Source organism: Pipra filicauda, unplaced genomic scaffold (genome assembly GCF_003945595.2).
Source record: "Pipra filicauda isolate LSUMZ 115617 unplaced genomic scaffold, ASM394559v2 scaffold609_size223957_pilon, whole genome shotgun sequence".
Taxonomy (NCBI): Eukaryota; Metazoa; Chordata; class Aves; order Passeriformes; family Pipridae; genus Pipra; species Pipra filicauda.
This window is the reverse complement of record NW_024104764.1, coordinates 176,299-188,276: the sequence shown is the minus strand read 5'-3', so window position 1 is coordinate 188,276 and position 11,978 is coordinate 176,299. Positions and strand designations below refer to the sequence as shown.

Here is an 11,978-nt window from a genome sequence, read left to right as displayed (position 1 = left end):
GAAAGTCCTCTCCGTGCCCTGGAGGTTCCTGTGCTGAGAAAGGCCTCCAGAGGTACAGGAATGCCACTGAAGGTTCAACTTGATGATCTTGGAAGTCTTCTCACCCTTAAAGATTCCGTGATTCTGTGTGAACTGGGGGCATGGGGAGGGTTGAAAGGAAGCTGAGCCCCCCTTCCCCCCTTCTTAGCACTGAGAGGAGCTTTGTGGGAGGCAAAGACCTTGGCAGGTCTTCAAGGTGCACAGGGCACCCAAAGCCTTGTGCAAAGTCGTCAGGACAGCTTTGCTTTGAGAGGGTTTTGATGTGCAGAAGTGGGGTGAGATAGAGGGGGAGGCAAGAGAGTGCAGTATGTCCCTGGTCTGCCCAAGCAGAGCCATGAGGGGCCTTTTGCTGCTGCACCCAAGGGTGCTGAGCTGCTCATGGTGACCCAGCGTGCAGCTCCTGGTGGGTACAAAGCCATGGGCTGTGGTGCCTCAGCAAAACTCAGGCAGCTCACTCAGGGAAGGGCTGGGCCCCCTGGTTTAGGGCAGGTGAGTCTTAGAGGGTTGGAAACAAGCTCTGCAGATGCTCAGCTCCACTTGAAGTCACCCTCACCTTTCTCAGGGTGTGATGGTTGGTGCAGAGGCACCCAGGGACTTCTGGCAAAACTAAACACCCCATGGGTGGGTGTTTAGAAACAAGAGACCTTGGCTGAAAAAACAGAACTAACATCTCTCCCTCTCCCAGCTGGAAGAGGAGGAGAATCCTGGTTCCTGAGTTGTGCCTTATCCAGGATAAAAACATCTTAACTGTCCTGGTAGTAAAATCTCTCTAAGCTATGAAAACCAGCTCACACACATTGGTTTTTGAGGACACTTGAATTTAGGAGGTGGCTTAGATGGAGGAGCTGTGGAGTGCCCAGATTGTGGCACTGCTGCCCTGTGTGGGTTTGGGACTGGGCTCACCAGGAGCACCTCGAGGTGGCCTGCAAAAAACCTGCAGCAAAGCTGTAGTTCTTGCCCCCAGTCCAAGCCACCGGGAAGCACAGGCATGGCAGTGCCAGAGAAATTTGAGAGGAAAACCACATTTCAGTCCAATAAAGGAAATGCACTTTGAATTGTTTTATTCAGGATAGTTTGGGTTTATTCCTGACAACAGCTCTGGAAGCAGGGGTTTGTGATGGAGTCTTTGGAGACCAACAATTAGCAAGAGGTGAATCAAACACCCAGTGCAAACATCCACGGGGCTACCTATGTGGGAATTCACAGCAAATTGTAGAAACCTTGCACAAAACCAAAACCTGAAAAAAACGATGTCATAAATACCTGCTCAGTTTGCCTGCTCAAAACATGGACATGTGCTCTTCCCGAGGTGCTCCCAGGCTGAATTCTCACCTGGGTCTTGCTGGCAAAGAGCCTCCTCTTGGCCTCACAGGACTGGGAACAAGCCCAGCATTCCCACTGCACAGGCCCAGGCAGCCCAAACTGTCTTTTCCAGTGTGTGTTGCTTAATATACATCAGTTGCTATTCTGGGCTTTCCAGATAACGAGCACAGTGACGTGGGCCCGGAGCAAAAAGCAGAAGAGCTCTGGGGACGAGTTGTCACCACCAGACCTGAAACAATCTGGAGGTTACTCCTGCACCGGCTGGCACGGCCCAGCAGGCTCCAAGGCGAGCCCAAACAGACCTGCAGGGCAGAAAACTCACTGCAGGTGCCAAAGGTGAGCTCAGGTATGAGCTCAGAAGATCAACAGCCCAGGAGCAGATCCACAAAGCGCTCTCCCGAGGATGTGGTCACGTAGGAGGTGCGGACAGCAGAGCTCTGGCTGCCCGTGATTTGGGGGAGCAGGAGCCACAAATTCTCTCAGTTCCCCCAGGTGTCCAGCCCTGCCTCTGCTCTGCACACACCAGCCAGGACCAAGAACAGCAAAGAGCTGGTGACTGTGAGCCTGGGAGGGAGTGAGACACGTGAGGCGACGTGTTCTGCAGGGGCAGCGACCCAGGAATTGTTTCATCCTCCTCTTTGGGTCCTGCAGCTTTTGGTGCCACCTCACAACTCCCTAATGACAAGTATCCCAACGAGAACGTGAGGAACAAAGCACCTCACAGTTATTGGGAGGTGGTTTGGGCTTTCTTGCCCTTCCTTATTCACGGAACATCAGGAACAAGTGAAGCCTGAGGAGGAGAACAGGGTTGTCTGGGCTGCCATCCCTCCACCTTGACCGCGACAGAGTCGGTGCAGGGCTGAGAAAGGACACCTTGACCACAGCCTGATGTAACGTACCCCTCCATAAACCCACAGTGTGGCCAATCCTGAGAGCAGGGCTTGGTCTCTCTGCAGTAAATCCCTACTGGAGGTTGACTTTGGCCACAACCTGCTTGCAGCCTGTCCTGGAGTACTGCTTGTCCCCTGTCGAGTAGTAACTGAGCTGATTCGCTAAATGTTCAAGGTGCTTCTGGTCGGGGTACAGCCCTTCCCTCCTCATCTGCTCTAGGAAGCAGTTTATGACGTGAGTCTTCTCCAGCAGAACAAATGGGACGATGTCTGCAGACTTCCAGAGGGGGTGGACATCGCTCAGCACCGGCTGGATGATGCTCACCAGCTCTTCAGCTCCCCGGTGCTGACGCAGGAGCTCAGCGGAGTCGTTCTGGATAAGGAACTTGGTTATTTCACCACCTCCTATGTTGCTGATTAAAATGTAGATGGCATTGAGGAACTCGTTGGTTTGATTGGGTTCGAAGAATCGGCTGAGAGTATCCAGCAGGACCGGAGACATGAGTTCCACCTCGTCCAGAATAAACAGGGGCGTCTTCTCCTCTATTTCAGCTCTTGTAACGATGTCAGAAATCTTCTCTGACAGATCTATTTCACACGCCAGAGGATCCCCCCCGCTGGGGCAGTGGTGCATTACAAAGTACTGCAGCACAAAGTCACTGGCCATGACGGAACGAAAATGTTTGGCCAGCAGCCAGCCAACGTGACTCTTCCCCACTCCTGTTGGGCCGTTTAAAGAGATGACTAGAGGCTTGTTGTGGATGTGGGTAGCCAGATAGTCTTTCAGTAATTCCACAATGCTTTCCACAGCGACCTTCTGCCCAAATACTTCCCGGTGCATTGTTTTCTCCAAACCATCCAGGTCGTATTTTTGGAGGTTATCATCCAGGTTCTCTATTGCATTGAGAATCTGGAAGAACATGATGGCCATGAGCAAGAAGAGGCAGCGTTTTGCCTTGCTCTTCTCCTCTGTTGGAAGGTACCTTTTTGTTTTGTCTGGATAGAGGACCATCCTAGATTTCCTTCGGCTCTTCTTCCGCCGACACTTTTTCATCGCGTGCTGCTCCACCGACGTGTCGAAGGTGAAGTACTGGGAGCTTTCAAAGCCTGTCTGGTTAAAGAGGGACATGGAAGGGCCATACAGGCCAGTTCTGTTCAGGGAGAGCTGCCTTTGGAGCAGCCTCGTGTGGACAAACTCCGCAGGCTTTTCCCGAGGGAGCTCCAAGTGCAGGCGGCTTTTCTTCTGCAGGCGGTAGCGCTGCCGCAGGCGGATGATCGCCCGCAGGGGAGAGGAAAGAGAAGCTATTTTCCTTGAAGCAGCAGGGATTCCAGGTTCTGGTACTTCTTCCCCATCGCTCTCAGAGCAAGATGCCTCTTCCTTTGCATCACTTTCAGCACAGGGCATCTCCCCTTCCCCATCACTATCAGTGCCTGGATTCTCTCCTTCCCTGTCGCTGTCAGTGCCAGGAATCTCTCCTTCCACACTGCCCTCAGCACAAGCTTCTTCTTCTTTTGTGCTGGTCATCTCTCCTGCATCTCTCTGGGCACTGGACACTTCTCCTTCAGTATAACTCTCCACACAGGGCATCTCCCCTCCCAGATCTGCTGCTGTGGCAGAGGACACTGCTCCATCCACCTCAGCACAGGGCAGATCTCCATCCATCTCGTCAGGTTCTTGCAGCCCATTCACATCATCTCTCTAAAAAGAAGAAGAACAATATAAGATCAATCTTTGTCAGATCAGGAAGTGACCAATGACAGTGAAATTAGACAGATAACCCACTTTCTGATGGACAGAACAATTACCTGTAGCAATCAGCAGTGGCGAGGTGGCAGAGAGAGACTTTCAGACCTAAGCTAACTTTCTGGAAGGTAGTCTAGATGTGCAAAACCACAGATGAAATTCAGTATAAATAAATGCAAATGCATAATACAAAACCAACCCTGCCTTCAAGTGCAGAAGGAAAGGTCAGAGCTGGGGGAGGCCAAGGCCAGAGGCTCCACCATGAGGAAGAGGCAGGACAGCAAGACAGGCTGACCCATGCTCTGAACCAGAACCACCCAGTCCTCTTTCCCTACACCTGCTAAATTTAAGGCAGACACAAAGCCACACCCCTGTGCCAGCACACACCCCCACCCCTCTAGGGAACAGTCACTTGTGAACCCACAGAGACCTCTCAGGGTGTGGGAGTAAGCCTGTGGAAAGACTCTTGCCATGCTGGCTGTGGTGGCACAGCATCTCCCAGGGGGAGGATTTTCCCCAGCTGTTCCAATGGGTATGCCAAGCAGCACCAGCCCTGCCAGCAGGGAGAGCTGCCCCTGGATGGGAAGGGCTCAGAGAGGCTGCAGGGGACCAATATGGGTGTGACGAAGTCTGTCAGCAGCACATGGCTGCGGGGAGAGGAGCAGGGCTGCCCCACAGGGAGGGGGTGGAGTCCCCATCCCTGGAGGTGCTTAAGCAGAGCCTGGATGTGGCATCAGTGCCATGGGCTGGGTGACAAGGTGGGGTTGGGTCACAGGTTGGACTTGAGGATCTCAGAGATCTTTTCCGACCTTAATGATTCTGTGACCCTGATACCCCCCCAGCCCAACCCTGCCCCATGTGCCCACACACTCCCACCCCTGGACACACAGCAGCCTCTGTGTCCCTCCCACAGGAGACCCCAGAGCTGCACAGGAGAGTGCAGGGACACGATCACCCTGGGAACACCCCTCTGCGTGAAGAACACATGGACAAACCTCAGCTGGCAAAGAAGGAGGAACAGGAGAGGCTCCAGCAGCGGGGTGTGATGACAAGAAGCACAGCCCCACTGGGGAAGCCTCCAGGAGAACACAGCCCTCCAGCCCCAGCTGCAGCCACGCGGCACAGGACCCCACACACAACCACCTCCACGTGCTGCAGCACCAGGGAGGGCTCTGTGCCTGCCTGGCACGAAGCTGGTGGTGGCAGAAGCTGTGTCACAGTGGGAGGGTGCTTTTCCTCCACCTCTGGACCGCAGCAGCACTGACGCAAGGGATGGTTTGCTGCGGTGACGCCGCCGGCCCCGAGAGCAGGAAACCGGCGCGGGCAGGGCGGGAAAAGCTGCTTTCATCACCCAGAAAAATCGACCCTGCCAAAGCACCACGTCTCTGGGGAGGAGGAGGTCCCAGAGGGTTTCTTATTAACTCGTTTCAGCTCAGCAGGAAGTCACCAACCTGCACGAAGTCACGCTCCAGAGAAGGTGAGGCTGAGGCTGACGCCGGCACGCTCTGAGCCCGAGGGCACCCAGGAGCCACAGGCACCAGGAAACACTCCCAGAGCCTCCTGGCTTCACCCTGCACCTTTCCTGGCTCCTCTGAAATGCTGGGACGTGCGAGTGAAGCCTTCACCCCCACTCCAGGGACAGGTGGGTCTCAGGACCGTGTGCCAGTGGCTGGGTGAACCGAGCCAGGTGAGTCCAGCGCTCATCGCTGGACCTGCCACTGCTGTGTAGCAATTAACCCTGAGTGCTAATTGCTGACCTAATTCCTGACCCTGTGCAGGATCTGGTGTGCAAAGGCAAAACCAGCCAGACGGGATCCAGAGGAGGCCCTGAGGCAGCACCAGGAAGGAGAACAGGATGCAACCATCACCCAGGATACCACTGGGAGCCCTGGGCTGTCCTCGCACCACGCTGCCATCACACCCTTGCTCCTCTCCATCCTGCACACTTTGCCTTGCTCACGCAGGGCCTGAGGGTCCCCAAATGGATGGCTGTCCCCAGAGCAGCTGGGGAGCAGCCCCTGTGGCACAGACCAGCACTGGTCCCCAGGGAGCTGGGACACTGCAGAGCTCAGCCTGGGATTGAGACAACCCTCTGGGCCCTGCCACACATCCACACAAACACAGGGGGAAGCTTTCTCAGCCCCAAACACATGCAGGTGTAGAGGGAGCTGGTTAAATGCCAGGGGGAGGCTGTGGAAAAGTTTTAGGGAGCAGAAAGAACATAGAATCATGGAAAAGTTTGGGTTGGAAGGGACCTTAAAGCTCATCTCATTCCAATCCCCCTGCCATGGGCAGGGACACTTTCCACTAGCCCAGGTTGCTCCAAGCCCCGTCCAACCTGGCCTTGGACACTTCCAGGGGTGGGGCAGCCACAGCTTCTCTGGGCAACCTGTGCCAGGGCCTCACCACCCTCACTGTAAAAAACTTCCTTATATCTAATCTAAATCCACCTTCTTTTAGTTTAAAACCATCACCCCCTGTCCTATCACAACAGACCCTGCTGAAAATTTGGTCATAGGCTCCCTTTCAGTCCTGGAAGGCTTCTCCTGGCAGGGAAACATGGGACACCCCAAGCACTCCCCATGGATGGTGCTGGATGCAGCCCCAGCTGAAGCATGAAGTGATTTCACTCCTCACACCCAGAACAGATGCTCCCACTGCCATGTCCATGCAGAGAGCCTGAAATCCCTGCAAGGCTGATGGGAAGCAGTGAGGACTGAGAGCTGATTTAGCCAGAAGATGCTCAAGACCCTCTTACCCAAAAGCCAAGAGCCCAAACAGCACATCCATCCCACCACCAGCACAGGATGCCCAACCCTCCAGACGAGCCAAGCAAGGCAGGGTAGAAAGACAAAATCCCATCCTCAGTAAGGAATCTGTCCAGTCATGCATATAATAACCCTGTTAATGCCATGACTCAGTCCCCAATACCTGCTGATATTTGCATAGGACTGGAATTTTCTAAGAGCAGCCCCTGCACGCTCAGTGTCGGATCAGGGCCGGGGCAGGAGGCTGTGCCAGCCTTCAGCAGTGCACTCTGGGCAGTTTAATTTACTGTTTGGTGAAAAGCATAGGAAAGAGAACCTGGGAATTCAGTCTGCAGCATCCCAGTGCTCGTGTAAACACCATTAGTCACTGCTCTGTGCCAAGCCCGGACACTGCAGGAGAACTTGCACTTGGAAACGCTTCTGAAGAGCCTCCAGCTTTCCTCCTTTCGCTCTTCCCCCAGTGTTTGCATTCGTGTGTCACCCTGCTCCTCCAAAACAAGGTTTCCACAACAGAGGAGCCTGTGTGGGCAGCCGGAGGCAGAGGGAGGGGAGCGGGATGGGGCAGCCCCCGGCACCGCCGGTGGGAAGTGCTCTGTTGGCAGGAGATGCCAGCTGGGGAAACATATCCCTGGTTAAAGTGCTGCTGAATCCCGAGGATGGCACCGGAGAAGGGGGAGCTGCACCCCTGTCTAAGGCTCCTTGGGTTAGCAAAGTTGCTGGGAAAAGGGAACAGCTGGAAAAGCCTAACGATTGACACCCCCCTGCCCCCAGGTGGGATCCGAGCCCCTCCATCCAAAAATGAGCATTTCCAGGGGTAAGGCAGAACAAAAGAGCCCCTTGTAGAGGCAGCTGTGGATCACAGGGATCAGTGGCTGGGAGCAGAAATCCGGGATGCTGGCAAAGGCCAGCAGGGCCCCGGCACCCCGAGCTGCAGCTCCCCGGGGGCCCCCTCTGGGAGCAAGCTGAGCAACGTGGTTCGGTTCAGGGCTGGAGCTGGGGGTGTGCAGGCGTCCACCCTCCCCAAAAACAGCACAGGGAGACAACCAAGGCGACATAAAACCTCCTCCCTGTGCTCCCCCAAAAGCCCGTTCACCACCGAACCCCGCCGGCCCCGTGATAACAGGATGCACAGCCCTAATTTTTGCCGAGACCGACGGGAAGGGCAGCAAAGCCAAGACCGACGGGAAGGGCAGCAAGCGGAGGGAAAGCGCCCGAAGCATCCTAAAACAATCGGGAACAGGAGCATCCCCCCAAAACTGGGGCGGCTTTTGGTGGAAAGGAGTCACCGGGGACGCGCAGAAGGCAGCGCCGGGGAGATGGGGCTCGAAGGGGCCGGGGGGTGCCCCGGTGAGCCCCCGAGGGGTGGGGAGCAGGGCGGGGGAGCCGAACCCAGCGCAGTTACCCACAGGGGCTCCGTCGGGGCCGGTCACTGTCGCTCCCCTCCGTCCGCCCAGCGGAGCCTGCGGCCTCGCACGGGCCGGCGGCTGCTCTGGCCCTGCTCTCATCGGCAGAAAAGCGTCCCCAGAGAGGAAATGTGAGGAGGAGTGGCCCACAGCAGCACTTCCTTCTCCCCGTGCCATGGGATGGCCGCCGGCCGGTTCCTTCTCCCCGCCGTCGCTCAGACCCCGCCACACGGTGCGAACGAACGCGGGTCCGAACAGCGGGATGAGCTCATCGCCCTCACCGCCCCGAGAGCCCAGAGTGTGGGCAAAACATCCCCACCCTCCGGGGTGTCATTAGTCATGAGCCAGGAGCCCGTCACCGAAAAGGTCAGAGCGGTGACGCTGCCAAGGGAGGTCATCGGGGGGAGAGACCTCGGCAGCAGGAAAACGGGGAGAGCAGAACATAGAGGGAATATGGGGAAAAGGATTGTCTGTAAAAACAGCGAGTCTGGAAAAAAACAGCGGGTCCGGAGCGGTCGGTTGGTCTGTCCCTGGGCGGGTCCTGCTCCGCTGCCCCCCGGCCCTCCCGACCCCACGGAGGGTTTTGGCCCCTCGGCAGCCCTGGCCCTGCAGCACAGGGACGTGGGGACACGGGGACGTGGGGACCCGGGGACAGCCCGGGCCAGGCTGCACGGCTGCTGTGGGACCGAGTTCTGGTGTGGGCACAAAAACTCCCTGGGGAAAACCACTTCGTCCATCGGCTGCACTCAGAGAGAAGGAAGCAGCGGGGGTGTTTCTGTACCCAGCGGTGCAAAGGCTCCTCCTCACCTCCACCTGCACTCACCTTTCTTTTAGCCCTAACAAACACGCCCTGGAAACTCCCACCTCTCACCTGCGCTTGCACAACCCGGCCAAGGCTTTTTTCCCCCAAAACAAGCCCATTTATTTGGTCAAGCCAGAGCAGCCCAAAGCAGTCTCTTGCTGGCATTTCAAGCTCCTATTTTTGAATAACCCTTCAGCTGGCACCTGCTCCCTCCAGCTGCACAAGACCAAAAATAAGGGGGAAAAAAACGGATTTGGGATGTTTTGAAGCATCATGGCACAGATCCCAACCTGGCTGGGTAAGGGGATGCTCCAAGCAGGGGGTCCCCAGCCTGGACTCACAAAGTCTCTCCAGCCCCATGCCAGGCAGCTGGATGTGCCTCTGCTGGGGCCAGTGGGGATTTGCCTAACAAATCCTTGCAAATGTGGGGATTTCTGTGTCATGAAGGTGCAGGAGCTCAGCTGGAGCAAAGCCACTGGCACAAAGTGTCTGGGAGCTGCCCTGGGGGTCGGGGAACACGGCAGGGCTGACCCCGAGCAGAGGTCCCTTCAGGAGGAAGTTTTGGGAGCAGCCATGAAGAAAGATGCTTTTCTGGCTAGTTCAGGTTTTTGAGAAGGAAGAGCTTCCTCTGAGCAGCATGGTTGAAAACCATTTGAAAAAAAAAACCCAAAACACAATGCCCCCCAAAGAAACTCTAAAAGAAGCAAAATTAGAGGAGCAAGAAGCTGCCACCCTCTCTTGAGGGCTGTCAGTGAACCTCAACAGCCCAGAAAAAACTGTCTTGCTGTAACTGGGAAGGAGCTTGATCCCTTCCAGCACCCTGTTGAGGGGGCAGGAAGCCTCCAAAATGCAGCAGGAAACCCAGGGAGGGTGGAAGCAGGGCTGGAAGTGCCCGTGAGGGATGTGCACCCTGCCCAGGAAATGGGGGTGCTGAACCCCTCCTGAGCTGGGAACAGAGAGCACTGCTGGGGCCACGGCTGGAGCAGAGGGTGAGGAGCTCCTGGTGACAACAGGGACGTGGGACTGAGCACCCTGGGACCCCCACGGTGCTGGGGGAGCTCGATGGCACTTGGGGACAAGGATCTGGAGGGGCAGCACAGCCACTGCCAGGCTGTGCCTGACCCAGGGCCCAGCAGAACTGTGGGGTGATGGGGTGATGCAGGGCTGGGGACACCATCCTGGTGTCAATGCCCTCCAAAATCACCAGCTCAGTCTGGAGTGGCTGCCAAAACATCCAGGGAGCACCTGGGGAGGGCAGGGGCAGGGCTGGCACCAAGAGGTGTCCCATGGGGGGATGTCTCCCCAGCGTGCCCTGTCGGGGGGCAGGATGGTGGAAAACAGCCCCTGCCCACATTCCCAGCCAAAATATTGCCTTGTGCTGTGTCCCCCCCATGGGGCTCTGGGGACCTCCAGCACCCCACAGTGTGTGGGAAGCTGCTGTGCCATGGGGAGGGGACATGCTGGGGGGCACACACAGGCACAGGGGCAGTGAGCTGGGGGTGCTGTACGTGGGGGGCACTGCAGTGGGGTGGGGGCTGCTGGGGCAGTGTATGAGGGGCAGCACATTGGGGAGTCCCCCCCTACAACAGAGAGGGCTGTGTGCCTGGGGGGAGCTGTGCAAAAGGGAGGGGCACATGTGGGCATTGGGGGCAGTGGAGTTGGGGGGCAGTGCTTTGGGGGGCCATGTGTGAGCAGAGCGGGGGGGGCAGAGGGGTCTCTGCAGGGGTGCAGCGGGATCAGCCCTCTCTCCCCCCAGCCCCAGTCCCCCACTCACCGCGGGACCTGTTCCCCGTGTCCCCGATGGTGCCGAGGCTGGACCGACCCCCCCGTCGGGGCCCCACGAAGGGAGGAGACGGCGCCGGGCCGGGATGGGGACGAGCCGCGGGGCCACGGCCCTTCCTGCGGCCACGGATGCAAATCCTGTGCAAACACAGCCTCTGCCAGGGCTCTGCCCCGCCGGGGGCACCCGGGGGACACGGGGCAAGGAAGTCCTGGCGACAGAGAGATGGCAGCTCTGAGCTGAGATTTTGGTACCAGTCTCTGACTGGTACCCACTGGTTTGGGCACCCCCCAGGTGATGGACACCCCCTGGTTTGGTTCCCACCAGGAGGCATCACCAGAGTTTGGGCAGCCATATGGCCTCGTGCTGCTGGGCACAGACCTATAGGACACTTTTAGGGTTTTTCTCCATTTTTTGGCATGTGACTTGTTCAGCCTGAACACTTCAGGGCTGAGTAGCAGCAGCTGCATTCGGGGGCAAACACCCTTCTGCACCCCAGGAAGCCAGAATTATATGGATGAACGTCCCAGAGCCAGCAGGTCCCTTTGAGGGGACTGTGGGTGCCCAGAATGGGTCCAGGGTGAGTCCCAGCAGCTCCAGGACAAACAGTAGTTCCCACACCTGCAGCACTGGTCTTGTCAGGAAAAACCTCTGCAAAAAAGAGGAAATCTGTCAAAAAAGAAACTAAAACCAGCTGCAAAGCTGTCAGGAAAATGGATGTAGAGATCAGAAACACAGCCTATGGATGCAAAGCCTGGAGCGGGCAGGGAGTCCCAAAAGTGAAAGGGAGAGGCTGCAACTGGAGAAGGGGAAATGGGGCGAGGATACAGAAACCCCCGAGAGGCCCTGCAGCCCCCAGAAGGGAAGAACTAAAAGTATATGATAAAATAATCTGATCCGTGGTGAGCAGCAGATCCCCTGGGGTGGGACTGCCCATGCAGACGGGGTCAGCAGCCCCTGGCAGAGGTGCAGGATCCAGCCTTGCAGGGTCATTCCCAGAGCCAAAGGTCCTTTTCCCAAGCATGGAGCTGCCCTTCTGCAGTGTGACCCACCAGCTCCACAGACACATTAGCAATGGCTTGGGCTGGAGGGTGGGTTTTTCTCGTTTTACATCACCCACCTTGGGTTGATCTGCCCTGAACTGCTGCTGCTGCAGCCCCTCGCTCCCCCAGGGCCCCTCCACGCCGTCAGCCCTTTGGAATTGTGGAAATCCAGCATTTCCCTGGGCA

The 11,978-nt window shown here is 57.0% G+C and overlaps 1 protein-coding gene across 1 annotated transcript; it reads right to left on the bottom strand.

Annotated features, from left to right (window-relative positions):
* Window positions 1-1,103: 1,103 nt before the first annotated feature.
* Window positions 1,104-8,344, bottom strand: TOR4A (torsin family 4 member A). Its single transcript, XM_027739446.2, has 2 exons — window positions 8,171-8,344; window positions 1,104-3,951 (listed from the first exon to the last, which is right to left on the bottom strand). Exons 1-2 carry the CDS (start codon window positions 8,342-8,344, stop codon window positions 2,326-2,328), a joined length of 1,800 nt encoding a protein of 599 aa, XP_027595247.1. The 3' UTR covers window positions 1,104-2,325.
* Between the last annotated feature and the right edge of the window lie 3,634 nt (window positions 8,345-11,978).

Coding starts and splice junctions, on each gene's coding strand:
- TOR4A (XM_027739446.2), bottom strand. CDS start 8,344: ATGGCACGGGGAGAAGGAAGTGCTGCTGTGGGCCACTCCTCCTCACAT. Junction 3,952..8,170: donor CCGGCCCCGACGGAGCCCCT/GTGGGTAACTGC, acceptor TCTTCTTTTTAG/AGAGATGATGTGAATGGGCT.